Source organism: Xiphophorus couchianus, chromosome 16 (assembly GCF_001444195.1).
Source record: "Xiphophorus couchianus chromosome 16, X_couchianus-1.0, whole genome shotgun sequence".
Taxonomy (NCBI): Eukaryota; Metazoa; Chordata; class Actinopteri; order Cyprinodontiformes; family Poeciliidae; genus Xiphophorus; species Xiphophorus couchianus.
Window position 1 is genome coordinate 12,590,783 of NC_040243.1, and position 16,751 is coordinate 12,607,533.

Sequence of the window (16,751 nt, forward strand, 5' to 3'; positions counted from 1 at the left end):
AATGCATTAAATAAACAAAATGTATAGAAATGCTCAATTCAAGATAATTACTAAATCCAAAATAACAATATTGTCAACAACATTATAGAACTTGCCAAACTCTTAAAAACGTAATAGGATCTTGGAATTCTTTCTAAGATTGCAAAAAACAAAAAATCTAATTTAAGAGTTAAACCATAAAGCATTGCTTTTACAATGAAAACATCTAAACTCTCAGCTGTCAACAGATCTTCAGGAAGGCTACTCTAAAGCTGAGCGGTAAGAAAAAGATGCCTAATTGTGTGTTTTAGTGCTCACTTTAAAGCTGCAGTAATTTTTAGAATAAACTCTTTTTAACATATTTGTTAAAACTGTCACCATGTTGTGAAAGTATATGAGACAGAAAAAAACACACCTCCTCCCAGTGCTACTATAGCTCTCTGAAGAAATGCACGGCTCCCAGTCAAAAACAACCAATGAGCCAGAGGCAGGTGGACGTTTTACCGATGTCAGTTGTGCTTGCGTACTGACTGCTGAATGTGTTGATGTGAGAAATAACTTACCGTTCCAGAAAAACTGTTAATGTGTCATCATCAGAGAGAGAAAGCCGCTGTACAAAAGTGTACAGAGCGTACTAAAGGTACGCTAATTAAACTAGTTTAATTAAACTAATTAGTTTAAGAATTAGTTTAAGAATTCTTAAACTAATTCCTAATTAGTTTAAGAATTTATGTGTGCAGAATAATCAGTATTTTTTTAAAAGAAGTATACGTTTTGTACAGCGAGTACAATAGGTTGATTATCAGATTAATATTTAAGTGTTAAACTTATACTTCTTTTAAAGAAATACTGGTTAATCTGCACACATAAATTCTTAAACTAATTTAATTAGTTAAACTAACAGTTTGTTTAACAGTGTGGAAGCGTCTCAGTGTTGCCACCCCTCCTTTTTTCAACCAGCCCACATTTCCCCTTTTGCATTTCCAGTCCTCACATGCCACGCCTTCTTGTTCCTCTTTCCCAACTCTTGCTTTCTGCCATTTTGTTTGTAAGCCTTGACGAATCAACTTTACCTCAGAAATCTCACTAAGTTGTCTGAATTAAAAATTTTTTCTCTTCTCTTCCTGCTGACTGAAGTATAACTTTCTTCTTTGCAAGGTACGCTTCTCATCTGACTTCATAGCTCTAACTGACTATTTGCTGAAACAATACATATATAAAATCCTATCGTTATGATTTATCTTTCAGTCTCTGTTCTTGGTCATGGATTATTTTGTTTGTGACAAACTAAGCCAGTGGGGTCTGAGTGAGTTGATAGAAATATTTAAAGGTAAAGTATTGCACTGTACTGTTGCTGGATAAAAAATCAACATGGATAATGTATTTGTGCAGTTGTTCATATGTGTGTGAAACTTCATTAATTATATACTGTACTTATTATCATGGAACAGTGGTCCAAGTTCTTTAACTTTGTTATGGTCACAGCTATGCTATGCGATTGATTTCCTACCTCATCATTAGGCACAAGTTGAATATGCATGATTTTATAATTATGTTTTTATCGCATGGCCATGATTAGATCCAGTTACCTGCATAATAAAATTAGCAGTTTTTTAACAAGTGTTTACTATACACCCATTTTAGATGTTAACAAACCTCTGTCACTGCAGCAGAAGTATCTTGCAATGATTTTTGAACCATGTTCACAAAACTTAATTCTGCAGCAGCTTTAAATTATATCAACATGACTAAACACAACTTTTGATTACAGATGAAGAAATGGACACGGAAAGTCTTTATTGTCTTGAAGACCGAGATATTGATACATTGATTCCAAAAGTGGACCAAAGGATTCAATTCAAAAAGGAATTTCAGTTGTTAAAGGTAATGCCCTGGTTTATGCCATTTTGTTGCTCATTTTTGGCCTAGTGAAATTTTTTTGTTGATACTTGCTTTTGTAACTCAATGCTTTTTGGTGCTTCTTTAAAATAAATCTAAATGTCTCACATTCATACATTTTATTTAACTTTTGTTTTATTTAATATGTACTTTGGGTTTCTAATGTTCTTGTCAACAGGAAGAACAAAGCAGAAATCCAGGGATGCAGCAATGTCCTGCACATGTATGTACAAACACTTTTACACTGGATAAATATGAAATAATATTTGATTGCTTGGATCAGTTCTTTTTATGAACTAATATGTGGAGTGCAGAATGTAGAAGCAATTAATTTCACCAAGGAATAAGGACTATGGCATTAATGAATTAGACTTACCTTTCCTATCAATTTAATTTCATTCAAGTCAATTAGATTTCTTAATTTTAATCCTCCCAGAGGTACGAATAATTCTGGGCTTATCAGTGGGTAACTTTTAAACTTTTAACTAAAATGAGCAAATGCAAATCATTTCACATCATTTTCACACCAACTTGATTAAAAAAGGTATATATAAAGGTATATATAAGCTTGTAAAATGTTAAATTCTATTATTAACTTTATGTTTTTTTAAACATTGCCTAGAATAAGGAGTATAGATAGATAGATAATACTTTATCATATGTCTTTCAGTGTTGCATTAACTCTGGATCTGAAGAGTGTCCAACCCAAGATGATACCAGTTCAATTAGGTCATCATCACCTGGTCGACCGAGAGAATGTCTCCTCACTGACAACAATGTGACATCAAACCCAACCAGGTCCAGCATAAAGTCTCTCAACACCATCACCGTCTCTGTTAGCTTGTTAAACATCCGCTCACTCACCAACAAAGAGTCTTTCGTTTCCAAGCTTCTAAGGGAAAAGCAGTTTGACTTCTTATGCCTGACGGAGACCTGGCAGAAGAAAAATGACCTTACACATTTAAAAAGGGCTGCGCCGGATGGGTATTCTCACATCAGCCAACCACGCTCTGAAGGACGAGGAGGCGGTGTCGCAGTGCTCTTCAGAGACAAGTGGCTTGTATCTTCTGTCAGTGTCCCCACTTACAACTCTTTTGAATCTACAGTACTACAAATCCACTTATCAGTACCCACCATCTTAGCCACCATCTATCGCCCTCCTGAGTCCAACAAGGATTTCTTAAATGATTTCTCCTCTCTTTTAACATTTTTGTGGTCCTTATCCCCAAATATTATCGTAGTAGGTGATTTCAACATTCACATGGACAAATTCAGCAACACTCTGACGCGGGACTTTTATTATTTGTTGGACAGTTTTGGAATGCAGCAATATGTTGACTTTTCTACACACAGCCACGGTCACATTCTGGATCTTGTCTGCTGCTCTGCTTTAACGCTTTCAAACTGTACGGCATTAGAAATGTCCATTTGTGACCACAAACTGATTTCATTTACTGTCACTTTGCCACTATACAGACTATAGTTTCATCTTTTTCCAAACATCAGTAGTTCTATTCGATCTGGTACATTTGACAAAATCACAGATCCATTTATGGACAAGTTACACAGATGATGTGGTCTGACTCTACAACAATGCATGGAAAAGACATTCTGCAGAGCAAAACATCCCTTCTTTGGCTGGATGTTAGTTTTTCTAAATTGTTTTGGTGGATTTCTCTAGACAGAATCAAAATGTTCTTTACTATTATTTCCACTAGTAGTTTTAGTTTTCCACTTCCAAGCAGTAGTTTTACATTTCTTCTGACAAGCTGTAAATATGCTTGGACATGCATTAGTTGCTTCCATACAAGTCTCTGCTGCTTCATAACTGACATAACTGGTGTCATGTGAGTAAAATGAACATTTAATGAATGAGGAATTCCTTGTAAAACTAAAAATCTTAATTGAATTGTTTGGGTCATTACACACAAATGTTTTGTGTTATCAAAATCTGTCAATATTATACATTTCTTCATAATTCTTTCCCAAAAATCTTGCAAGAAAGTTGGCACTCCCCCACCTTGTATTTTATTACTGTGATTTCTTATTGCTGTAAATACTTGGATTATAAAATCTAGTTGAGGCTTAAACCAAATTTCTTGAATACAAATAAGATGTGGTTTGTCTGTCAAATCTGAAATGTTTTTTATTATTATTCTTGACCATTACTATTAAGACTTCTGGCAATTCACTTTAATATAATAACAAAGAAAAAAGACAACTGCACAACTGAGTTTGAGAAGACTGACTTTTTTAGTTTAGTTTAAACAGAGCAGGTGCAAATACTATTTCATCTTTGTCAGCAGTTATGTGTCTAAACAGAAATGAGACTGTTGAAGTGAAATGAGCTGCCCTCGCAGGATGAATTGTGGCTTGGCGCTTCCTCTCAACAGAGTAAAAGGTGCAGCTCTGAGCAGAAGCTCTGCGCAGCAGAGCAACTTCAAGAAACACACATGATAAATTAAAGAATAAAACTGATTAATAAAAGAAATAACAGTATGAATAATTATTTCATTTGACAATACCCAAATTCTAATCTCCCTATAAATGTATGGACTTTTTATAAATTAAGAACTTGTCATAAAATATTTTTGGTTTAATTTTTGTTTTTGTTTTTTTGCACCAGAGTCAGAATTAAAATGTTTGTCCAGCTTTCATACAGTTTTAATATTCCTGAACCAATTAAATTGGCTAAACTCAAGCAGCTTGTTTTACAGTGTGGAAGCCTTTGCTGTTTTACATTTTGCCACTCCTCTATTTTTAACCAACCCACACTTCCCTGTTCCTCGTTTTCTTCTTTTCTACCATTTTGAATATACAACTTTGAGCAATCAACTTTACTTTTGTGGAACAGCTTTGAGATAATTTTTCTCTTCTTCATCTGAAGACTGAAGTGTTGTTGCCATAATTTTATTCATTACAAGGTGGGTTTTTAATCAGATTTAAAAATTGAATTGCCTATGTGAAAAAATACTTAGATATATCATGATTTTATGATTTATCTTCTAGACTCTGTTCTTGGTCATGGATGACTTTGTTTGTGACACGCTAACCAAGAACGGTCTGAGTAACTTGATTGAAACATTTAAAGGTAATGTATTACGCTGCATAACTGTTATGGACAAAAACAGTGGAGGCAATGTATATGTGGTTCTGTACCAGTGCATGTAAAATTGAATTAATTACATGTTGTTGCCTGTTAAATATATTACAATAATAATGTTTTGAAGACACAGATAAATGTGACCATGAATAAGGCGTTTAAGTTCTAGTAGAAAAAAGCTTTTTACGCCCACATAGCGCCTCCCAGAGGACAAAGGGATAAACAGTTCTTCAAATATTGGCATGACTGATATCTAATGCGATGTTGTTTGATTACAGATGAAGGGATTGATACAGAAAGTTTTTATCTGCTTCAGGATGCAGACATTGATAAGATGATTCCAAAAATGGGACCAAAGTTAAAATTCAAAAAGTTACTCAGTCAGTTAAAGGTATGTTCCTGTGCTGTTAAAACATGTTTTTGATATGAAAACTTTCACTAGTGTGGATATATGCTTTTACATTATTATTATTATTATTATTATTATTATTATTATTATTATTATTATTATTTTACATAAAATAGTCCATTGATAATAAAGGCTGAACAGATTTTTTTCCCTACTTTGGGTTTGGAAAAATATTTTATCACTAGGCAGAACAAACGCCAAATGAGAGCACACATCATTTTCCACCACATGTAAGTCAAATATATTTTTATTTTAGTTTAAAGTGAAGTATTTTATCCTAACATCTGTGATATGGCTGCTTAGTTTTAGTGTTCAATTAAAATGTATATATATCTTTTAATTGAAGGATATTACTACTTTAATTGAAAGATATTACATTTAATATTGTTAACTGAATTTTAATATTGTTAACTGAATTAGAGAATTGCATTGCAATTATTATTTTAATTATTATTTGCAATGCAATTATTTTAATTGCAATGCAATTCTCTAATTCTCATCTTTAATCTCATACAGGATGACATCATAAGTATGTTGTTATTATGTTAATTTATTATCAGTATAATAAAAATGCAAGTGCAATAAAACAAATGTTATGAACTTTTAAGTTATGTTATAATGGAAAAACATTTTTAATTATAGTCAAACTTTTCTGTTCATCTTCAGGTTTTACCTTCTACAAATGACACGGGTGAGAAATACAAGATCTTAGTCAAAACCTTTTCATGCGCATTGACATAAAAAACCCAGCTAGGTATAAACCAATATGAGTGACTTTTCTTTTTAAACTAGGAAAGCGAAAATCTGACCAACAGTTGGACAGCAATGGACAACAAGCAGCAAAAAGGAAGTGTGAGACAAATTCGTCAGCAGGTATTTCTTTTTATGCACTCTATACCACATAAAATAATATTATTGGGATATTTAAATTACAGCTCAACTTTTCCTCCAGATTTCTTTTTATTGTAGGGTTGTGGGAGGAGGGACTAAATTTTCATTTAAGTGTCACTGATTATGATTCTATTGCATCTGTATGTTCACATTGATTGACATACTGACTCAGTTTGCAAATCTCCAGATGCTTTGCATTTTATATTATTTATTATTTAATGCCTTTATATGACAAGGTATTAAATGATCAATTAAAGTTGATTGTTTATTAGAAGAAAACTAAACTTTTTTTAATTAACATGACAGATTATATTTCTAATTCAATAAATCAATCAATCAAGTTTATTTGTATCTCACATTTCAACAACAAGACAGTTCAAAGTTATGTCTTAAAAATACAAATTCATAGAACACACAGTTAGTAATTAAAATGTTACATTTTTTCAAATGCTATTGTTACAAGTCAAAATGTTGATTAATGTTTCATTCATAATGTTTCAAAAGCAACTCTAAACAGGTGGGGTTTTAGTCTAAATTTAAAGGAACTCAGTGTTTTGGCTGTTTTATGATTTTCCTGAAGTTTGTTCCAGATGTATGGTGCTTAGAAGCTGAATTCTGCTTCTAATTGAAAAATTGCCTAAATAAATTTTAGCAACACTAATTATTTGTGTAGAAAAATATTTTTTATTTTGTCTCACAATTAACATCATGTATGTCACATTGTTTTACCTGTAAATTAACAAATTCTAAAAAAATCCTCTTTATTTACATTATAGTTCATTATTTATTTATATATTCCTAGAAACAGAAGCAAAGATATTAACTGACGTGAGAAACACGATGGGGGGCATCTATGCCATGTTACAAGATGACAGTGATCTCAATACGTTGTTGAAGTAAGTAGATTCTCTGTTGGAAATAAACCAAGAATAAAGTTTTAAGCTGGAAAAAACATTCCTGAAAATCTAGAGATGCAATTTCACAGAGTACTTAAAGCATTGCCTCTTCTTAATTGATGTATTGTAATTGTTTATACTTTACCAAGTATCTTTTTTTTTTATTGTGATGGAGATCAGGGCTCCATCCCTAATGATGATTATTGATATTATATTTATTTACAGACCAAATGCGTTTTATTTCAGTTCTTTATTTCAGTTGCATTGTGACATTTAGTTGAACATTCTTTTTGGGTAGGGAGACTGGCCATCTTTCATGTTCGGGGAGAATGTGGGGGAAAATGTCAGTTTGTTCCTGATTTCTATTGGTACCTTTACCTGATATGAGTGTTGGAATTGCCCAAAGTATAAAAGCCAGCTTCTTTGTCTCACTGTGAAATGGATGTCGGTTCAAATGTGACCAGCAGCTTCAAATAAATCCATCTTGACTGCATTGTGTTGCCTCACCTCCTTTCCTGAACGCAGAGCCTCCGCCGGTCAAAGATGACATTACATTTAAGCTTTTGTTAAACCTGCCTATATTTTTCCTTTAACTCAGATGGTTTAAATATTGAATATATATGTAGACATGCATTTTCAAGCTGAGTTGCTCAACAATGGCTAAATTTTCTACAGAACTAAAATCAAGAATTTGGAGACGGAAACGAAGGAGCTGGTTGGTGTCTTTGGTAAAACTGGAGCTGGAAAAACGTCTTTGATAAATGCTGTCCTTGAAGAGAGAAATCTTTTGCCCTCTGGAAGTGTCAGTGCCTGTACCTCAGTCATGATTAAAGTGGAGGGTAACAGGCACAATGAAAAATACGAGGCGGAGATTGAATTCATTTCACCTGAGGTAAGCTAAAAATATACTTATAAAAGTCTGATGAAAATGTAACTTCTGTAATTTTACACATCACTCGAAAAGCTTTTTTATTATTATTTTTTAGGACTGGGAAGATGAATTGGGATCACTGCACTGTATCATTAAAAAAGGAAATCAAGAAGTACAAGACAATGTTGATGATTCTGATGAAGAATACCATGATGCTGTTGATAAGCTGTCTGCTCTGTATGAAGAAGAGTGGAGGGGAAAATCCTGTGAACAACTCATGGAGTCAAAGTACTTCAAAGAAATTCCAGAATTTTTTCAATCAAGAAGCAAAAACCTGATCTTTGAATCAGTAAGATGCAAAGATTTTAACAGTAACTTTGTGCAGCAATTCAGCAATATATTTATATATACAGTACAGACCAAAAGTTTGGACACACCTTCTAATTCAATGGGTTTTCTTTATTTTCATGACTATTTATAAGGCAAGAAATCCCACTTATTAACCTGACAGGACACACCTATGAAGTGAAAACCATTTCAGGTGACTACCTCTTGAAGCTCATCAATAAAATGCAGAGTGTGTGCAAAGCAGTAATCACAGCAAAAGGTTGCTACTTTGAAGAAACTAGAATATAAGGGGTATTTTCAGTTGCTTTACACTTTTTTGTTTGGTGCATATTTCCACATGTGTTATTCATAGTTTTGATGCCTTCAGAGTGAATCTACAATGTCAATAGTCATGAAAATAAAGGAAACTCATTGAATTAAAAGGTGTGTCCAAACTTTTGGTCTGTACTGTATCATAATTGTATAATTTTGTAATTATACACTTATACATACGTACAATAATACATGCACATGTTTACATAGAGCTTACTGTAACCCTTTCAATTTCAGGTTAATAATACAAGACACAATAAAACCCTACTGAGCAACACAGATGTAAAATTTCATTATTTTCAGCTGTCACAATAACACAGCTTTTATTACTAATATAACTATTATTATGTTTTGCAGGCTAAAGACCTATCTGCAGATATTGTCAAATATACAAAGGACTCTCCAAAGAACGAAAACTATAACAAAATAAAGCAGTGGTATTGGCCACTTGTGAAGTGTGTGACTGTCAGGGTACCAAATCATCCTTCTCTCCAACACGTCACACTTGTGGACCTTCCTGGAAATGGAGACCGCAATAAAAGCAGAGATACAATGTGGAAAGGGGTAATTTATTCAGTACTATATTGTACTTTATTTTTATATATACTGTATATATATATATATATATATATGCTTGTATATAATATCACAGTCAGTGATGGTTTGTGGTGCCATGTCATCTGCTGGTGTTGGTCCACTGTGCTTTCTGAGGTCCAAGGTCAATGCAGCCATCTACCGGGAAGTTTTAGGGCACTTATGGAGATGCAGATTTAATCTTCAAACATGACTTAGCACCTGCACACGGTGCCAGAGCACCAGTGCTTGGTTTAAGGACCATGGTATCCCTGGTATCCCTGTTCTTAATTGGCCAGCTAACTCATCTGACCTTAACTGCATAAAAAATCTATGGGGTATTGCGAAGAGGAAGATGTGATACACCAGACACAATTCAAAAGCCGATGGTCACTATCAGGGCAACCTGGGCTCTCATAACACCAGAGCAGTGCCACAGACTGATCAGCTAGATGTCCCTCCACATTGCTACAGTGATCTGGGCAAACGAAGCCCAAACTAAGTACTCAGTGCTGCATATGATCTTATTTTTTATGTTCATACTTTTCAGTTGGCCAATATTTCTAAAAAAAGTCCTTTTTTGTATTGGTTTTAAATAATATTAAAATTTTCTGAGATACTGAATTTGGGGTTTTCATTAGTTGTCAGTTCTAATCATCAAAATTAAATGGAAAAAATCAAACATTTGAAATATATCAGTCTGAGAGTAACAAAAGAATATAATAAACAAGTTTCACTTTTTGAATGGCAATACTGATTTAAATAAACTTTTTCATAATATTCAAATTTTTTGACCAGCACAGGGTTAGGGTTAGGGTAGGGTTAGGGTTAGGGTTAGCAGAGCAAGAGTCATGGGACATCCTGAAAAATGTTGCCAGTCAGATTGGAAACGGTGGGGAGTGTCGACACATTCACATTGTCTGCACCAAGTCTGATGATATTGACGATTCAGATGTAACGTGAGTTCACTGCTGTGTTGAAAGTGTATTATTAAATAAAACTCAAAGGGCAAAAGGCCATAGATTGTCTTCCACGTTGTTTACATGTTTTATTTTATTGTCAGAAGATTTATAGGTCTGTTAAGCTCCAGTAGATCATTTCTTCTCTTTTAGCACCAAAGCTGAAACTCAGGCCTTGATACTTAAGAGAAACGCAGAAACCAAAGAAAGGGTGACAAAAGAATTCAACAAACTGAACAAGATTAAAGTGAGTATTGTATACCGGTAAAATGTGTAGCACATTGTTTGTCTACAATTAAAAATAAAATGAATTTCTACGTTAACAAATGACATTGATATTTCCTAGAAACACTTCAGTGACGAGTGTTTTCAGGTGTTCACTGTGAGCTCCAGAGAATTTTTCCGAAAGAGAGATCTAAGTCCAGAGGACACTGGTATGTTGTGCCAATTTGTGTGAAACATTTATCACATAACAGCTTTGCAGAACCACAAACTGTGTGAAATTTATTATATAACTATAGACATGATTTGTTTTCACAGAAATACCCAATCTTCAAGAATTTTTGCAAAATCTCAATGACTGTCACTCAGAGACATTAAACTATGTGTCTGGAGCTCATGGCATCCTCTCTTTGATTCATGGGGCCAGCAGAAGAAAAGAGGTAAGAATAACAAGTTAAATGTTTTTTAGTGTATTTAGCTGTTTTACTTGCTTTAAGAAAATTGTAATACAGCACAAATAAACATAATTTAATTAAATATAATATTCATGTCATGAATATATTTTTCAGGGGTACTAAATTAAAATAAATTTGGAGAGTCTGAAAATGTCCTAAACAACATTGTTTTTCCAGAATGACAGAATTAAGGAAGTGTTTGAAGCTCTTGAGAAAAATCTAACCCTTCAAATTGAGTCAATCAGAAATGAAATGATGAAGATTTACAACGTTTTTGAAGAACACCTTCAAGAGGGAGTTGAGCGATCCAAAAACTCATATGGAAACATCTTGACGTCTACCCTCTATCCCCATGTATGTATGCTGATAAGGAAGTACATCTTTGTAATGTAGCATATTTTTGTCACATATGTTATTAAATTTGATTAATTTCTCTCTCTCTTTTTTTCATTCCTCCAGAAAAGGGATGGTCGGGGATTTCATAAGCAATTGAAAAAAGCAGTAGAAAATAGAGGAGTCCACCGACCTAAGAAAGGAAGAGAAATGAACATCAACATAAACTTGACTTCCGATCTGGCTGACAGCATTGACGAGGAATTCAGAACCACTTTTCCGTAAGACCTTTATGAGAACATAGAGTCCTCTCCAAATATCTAACTGCAACATCGATCACAAATAAATTCACTGAAGTTCCTGTTTCCAATTACATCACACATTATATGATGTGTTATAAAACACACATTACACCACATTATACCATAATCATTCATGGTAGCAATGAGTGAATGAGTTTCACATTTTGATATTATTGACAATATTATTTTATTTTATTATTTTATTTTTTTATTATTTTATTTCATTATCGTATTTTTTATGTTGCAGAAATGACGGAAAATGTTTCAAAGGAGTGATCTATAGTTTTTCACTTGTCATTGAAGAACTAAAAGAGAAGTACAAAGATGTGGAACTGCAACTGGTATCTCTCAAGTCAGAGGTAATGAATGAGAAACATAAGTTGTTAGAAACACGTAAAATAATGAAAGGCTTTTATGCTGGCTAAAACTGAGATTTAAAAAAAAATATGTCAAAAATAAACAAGTAAACACATACATGTGTTATTACTGACAATAGCAGAATACTTTAACATTGTAGGAAAACTGTGTTACTTAAATTATTTTTTGGATTACTATCCGTTTTAAATTTTTCTTTTAGGAAGAACGTCTGAAGACAAGTCTGAACAAAAGTATTCGTGAGCGCAAAAAAACAGTCTACAGGAGTCTAATAAAAACCATTGAGGAAACAATGCAAGACTGCTATAAAAGTTAAAAAAAAAGATCAAGTTATTACAATAATTTACATTTATGCTTAAGTATTATTTATTAGCACATAAAACATCATTATTGTGTTTTCCAGACGCAGCAGCCTTTACAGGAACTGGTACACTGCAGAACATGCGGGAAACTATAGAGAATCACGTACATGGATCAAAGAACACCATGTTTGAAAATGCTAAAAAGGTCATGATGAACCACCTGCACAACTTGATGGTTTGTTACTTTTAATATGTTAACAGTGAAATATAAATTACATTCCCTCTCAGAACTCTCCACTCTGTTATCATACCCATATACAGATCCATACAAAGCTGTGAAAAACTACATGCCTTTTTTCACTTGTTTCTGTTTCCTCTCTCTTTCTAAAGTGTCTTAAGGAATTATCCTATGCATGTGCAATCTGTAGATCAGTGGAGAGATTCTTGACATGTGAGAGAACATATGGCTAAAATGTGATCCCTTATTAAAAATACTTTTCCACTGTGGTGTGAATAAAAACACGTTTCAGGCATTTTGACAATAATCATAAGTAATTTAATCTTGAAATTAACTTTTGACTGAACCAAGTAATAAAAGGTATAACTCTAAATCAGATGGACGTCCTGACAACACTAGAGGATACCATGAGGGAATCGATTGAGGTGTCCCTGAAGACTGATGACACCTCATTTCCAGGTAAAATGTCAGCTCTTAAAAGAAATTATTTAAAAAGACATTTCACAGAAAACCCTAATTAAAACTGTTTTATTAGATGTTTCAGCACAGCTCGAGATGGTCCAAAAACTATGTGATGAGCTGAAAAGCTGCTAAAACACAGAACATATTTGAGGTAAAGAAAATAATCTATAAATTGCGCTCTTACTGAATGAAGCAACAAAAACTTTCAGCTCTAATTGTGGCTTTTAACTCAACAGCTTTTCTCATTGGAGGGATTCACCATCATAACATGCTGCATTTGCATCCCTTCAGGATGAAAAACCGTAGGATTATGAAAAAAAAAAAATATTATGTAATTTTCTTTGCCACTTCTTTCATAATTTTTTTCTCTTGGAGGGATATTTGCAACATTTTTCATTTTGTTTATTAGAGCCTGAATATGGAAAACTTAGAGAGTGAAGATAAAATCAGGTCAAAGTATCTTTACTTAAATCTGTAGGAAGAATTACAAGAAAAAGATATAGAAGACATTTTAATTTTTAAAAAATTTTCTTTGATATTTTATATGTGACATTATTTTTATTAATTTTAGTATAGGTTGATTACACTACTTTACTATTTGATAATTTTAGAAATGTTTGCATTACATTTGAAATTAAAATCAAATCTAAGTGGCTTTTCTTGGTACTGCAGGACTAATTGCAGGAAATATATGGAAGACATTTCCATTTTGAATAGTTTTCTTTGATATTTTATACGTGACAAAATGTTATTCATTTTTAGCATGTTTATTACACTTTTTTTAACTCTGTTTATTTTTACAAATGTTTGCATTACCTTTCTTCTCTTTTGTTAAAGCTTACATGAAAAATGTAAAGAAATATAACAAAGTTATGATTATTTCTGGCTTCTGAAGATGACTAAACCTCTAATTATTCTCAATTGTTTAGCTGTTTAATTGTAATCCTAATGCATGTGTGTGATTTGGTATCTTGTAGTAAAATTTAATAAGATAATCAGATAAATGTACATGAACATGTCAGATAATTTTTTTAACTCTAATTTTCTGAGTTTTATTCACTGGGAAATTCATAACTATGATTCCTGTTAAACTTTCTACCATAAAGACCCAAAATACATATGAACAAATAAAGTTATGTATGACACATTGTGTTTTTCTCTTTTCAATTTAATTATTGAAAAAATTGTATTATATCACTTTCACTGCAGGTACCAAGTAAGTGTTTGAAAGATAAAGGTGGATCTTTATTAACATCACCAGCTGTTGGATACACTCTGAATAATCCTACATTGTCCTGCAGCCACAAAGGTTGAGTGGAAGGGAAAAACTATTAGAAAAATGTGGAATAAGAGTAACTGCATTATTAAAGGAACGACAAGCAAAATCTATTCAAGAGTTTGAGAAAGCTTCATGAAGAGTGGACTGAGGCTGCAGTCAGCTCATCAAGCGGCATTATGCATAGACTAATCTACACATATGTTACAAATGTCATATCTTGTGTCTAGCCCTTCAGAACAATCTTATCTGGCCTAAGGAGAAAAACAAATGAAAGTAATTAGCATTTTATTTTGAAATCAAGGTCCCATGGAGAGGCAGAGTGGAGAGGCACTGAATGTGTTTCTTAAAGTCAAGTGTGAAATTTCCACTGTCAGGGATGATTTGGGAAGCCGCGTCATCTGCTGGCATTAATTCATTGTGTTTTCTGAAATCTGCAGTCAACGCAGCCAAATGAGTGAAAACAAATATTGAACTTTTTCACAATATTCAAATTTGGTAAGCTGTAGTTGAATGATTTTGAAAAGTTATGTTTGCCTTAACGTTTTTAAGTCGCAACTAAAAAGTCTTAGTCTCAACTAATCTCTTTCTGAGTCATTTTCAGAGAAAAAAAAAAAAAAGCTTTTATTGTGCATTTTCATGTGAAATTACAATAAAATACCACAGCAGTGTAGACTTTGAGATAAGCAGTGAAACACAGAGAAATGTCTCAGAGTACACTCAGCACCATTAGCTCAGAAAGCACAGAACGTTACTCAAAGCCCTTCAACAAATCCTTTAATTAAACACACGTGGACAGTGCCTTGCAAAATTATTCATGTCACACTTTCACAAGTGGAAAACACACATTTTAGTATTTTACTGAGATTTTATGTGACAAACACAAATTAGTGCAAAATTATTGAGTGAAAGAAACACAAAATACAGTGTTCAACATTTACTGTAAATAGACTTATAAAAAAGTTACATTTTGGGTAAAAGATGATGTGTAAAATCTGCTCGCTCTTTACTTGGATCCTTGCATCATTCTCCTCCAATAATACTTGTTTGCCCACATAACTAAAACATCTTCTTACTTCTAAAGTCAGGTTAGACCCTGGCCAAATATCCAAGTTTCCCATTTTTTCTTTTCTTTCATTTCACCTACACTATTACAAGCTTTTCTGCATTAATTAAATTCAGATTATTTATATAGCACAATGTGAATCTGTACTGCACTCCAGACCAAAGTAAAATTCCCCGCAACAAACACATATAGAATGTATATATAGTGAGAACAAGTCAACCTGTGTTTAGTTTAGTTTAGTTTGGTAGAAATCCAGCTGTTCTGTGAAGACCTCAGATGTTTGTTAAAGAACACTGGAGGAACATTATCTGAAGAACATTATGTTGGCATTATCACCATTTCATGGAGAATTGTTCAATTGTTCACCTAATAATTAAGAGAGTGTGAGAAAACTGCAGACCAGGCAAGGAGAGTAATACTAAAAGAACCCAGGAGGCTCAGTAACTCTGAAGGAGCTGCACAGATCCACAGCTCAGCTGGAGGAGTACACTTACAGGACAACTGTTAGTTGTGCACTCCACAAAAACTGGAGAGGCCAAAAGAAATCCACTATTGAAATAAAAAACATGGGTTTACATAAGCCAACTAGGGAACACAGCAAAGATGTGGGAGTAGTTGTTCTAGTCAAATGTTAACCGGACTCTTACAATTCTTTGGCCTTCACAAAAGACAAAAAAACCCCCAAAAAACAACAAGACTAATGAATAACTAGACTATGCTGTGTGAATGTTTTCTTTGGCAGGGGTGGAAGAACTGGTCAAAGTTGGTGAGAGACTGGAGATGCTTTTAAAAAGATTTAAAACTGCTAAATGGTTTTGTATAATTTCACAATTATCCACCAGTTTTTGTCAGCCTACCATGTAAAATCACAATACAAACATTGTATTGTGATTTTACAATACAAAATTTGTATTGTAAATACAATACAAATTTTGGTAAATACTATAATTATTTATAATTATAGTATAAATAATTATACTATAATTATTTATACTATATACTATAAGTAAATACCTTATAGTATTTACTATAAGGTAAATACTGTGTATTTACTTATAAGTAAATACCTTATAGTATTTACTATAAGATAAATACTGTGTATTTACTTATAGTAAATTTACTGTGTATGGGAATACACAGTATTTACTATAAGGTAAATACTGGTAAAGTTAAGGTATGAATGAATTTGCAAGGCTCTGTGTACTATAACTTTTAAGATAAGTATTTTATCATGAAACTGATATTTGTAGAAAAAAAATCTTACCACCACGAGCACTTAGTGTTTATGATCACAGGAGATAATAGACAATAAACATGCTGGCAGCAAGGTGTAGTTCTCAGGCACAGATAGATTTCTAACTTATTGTGTTTTGGCTCTGACTAACTTCTAGCCATTGAGCAGCTGCCTTTCTCTATCTTAAATACTAGCCTGCTTATGAAATTCCTCAACATACATTACATTCTTGTTATACAATCATTT

General features: G+C 33.0%; 2 protein-coding genes across 2 annotated transcripts in view; both read left to right on the forward strand.

The window, feature by feature from the left end:
* LOC114159877 (nuclear GTPase SLIP-GC-like) overlaps nt 1-14,074 on the forward strand; it is a 40,875-nt gene extending 26,801 nt beyond the window's left edge. The window contains exons 13-24 of the mRNA XM_028042122.1: nt 10,118-10,240; nt 10,394-10,487; nt 10,587-10,674; nt 10,781-10,902; nt 11,095-11,271; nt 11,377-11,531; nt 11,800-11,911; nt 12,130-12,238; nt 12,331-12,464; nt 12,845-12,926; nt 13,003-13,080; nt 13,166-14,074. Of these exons, the coding sequence (XP_027897923.1) occupies nt 10,118-10,240; nt 10,394-10,487; nt 10,587-10,674; nt 10,781-10,902; nt 11,095-11,271; nt 11,377-11,531; nt 11,800-11,911; nt 12,130-12,238; nt 12,331-12,464; nt 12,845-12,926; nt 13,003-13,061 (1,255 nt within the window). The 3' untranslated portion in view covers nt 13,062-13,080; nt 13,166-14,074. The remainder of the gene's footprint in view (nt 1-10,117; nt 10,241-10,393; nt 10,488-10,586; nt 10,675-10,780; nt 10,903-11,094; nt 11,272-11,376; nt 11,532-11,799; nt 11,912-12,129; nt 12,239-12,330; nt 12,465-12,844; nt 12,927-13,002; nt 13,081-13,165) is intronic.
* Nucleotides 1,002-3,385, forward strand: LOC114159880 (uncharacterized). Its single transcript, XM_028042125.1, has 5 exons — nt 1,002-1,137; nt 1,228-1,309; nt 1,751-1,863; nt 2,057-2,101; nt 2,549-3,385. Exons 2-5 carry the CDS (start codon nt 1,243-1,245, stop codon nt 3,359-3,361), a joined length of 1,038 nt encoding a protein of 345 aa, XP_027897926.1. The 5' UTR covers nt 1,002-1,137; nt 1,228-1,242; the 3' UTR covers nt 3,362-3,385.
* Nucleotides 14,075-16,751: the final 2,677 nt, after the last annotated feature.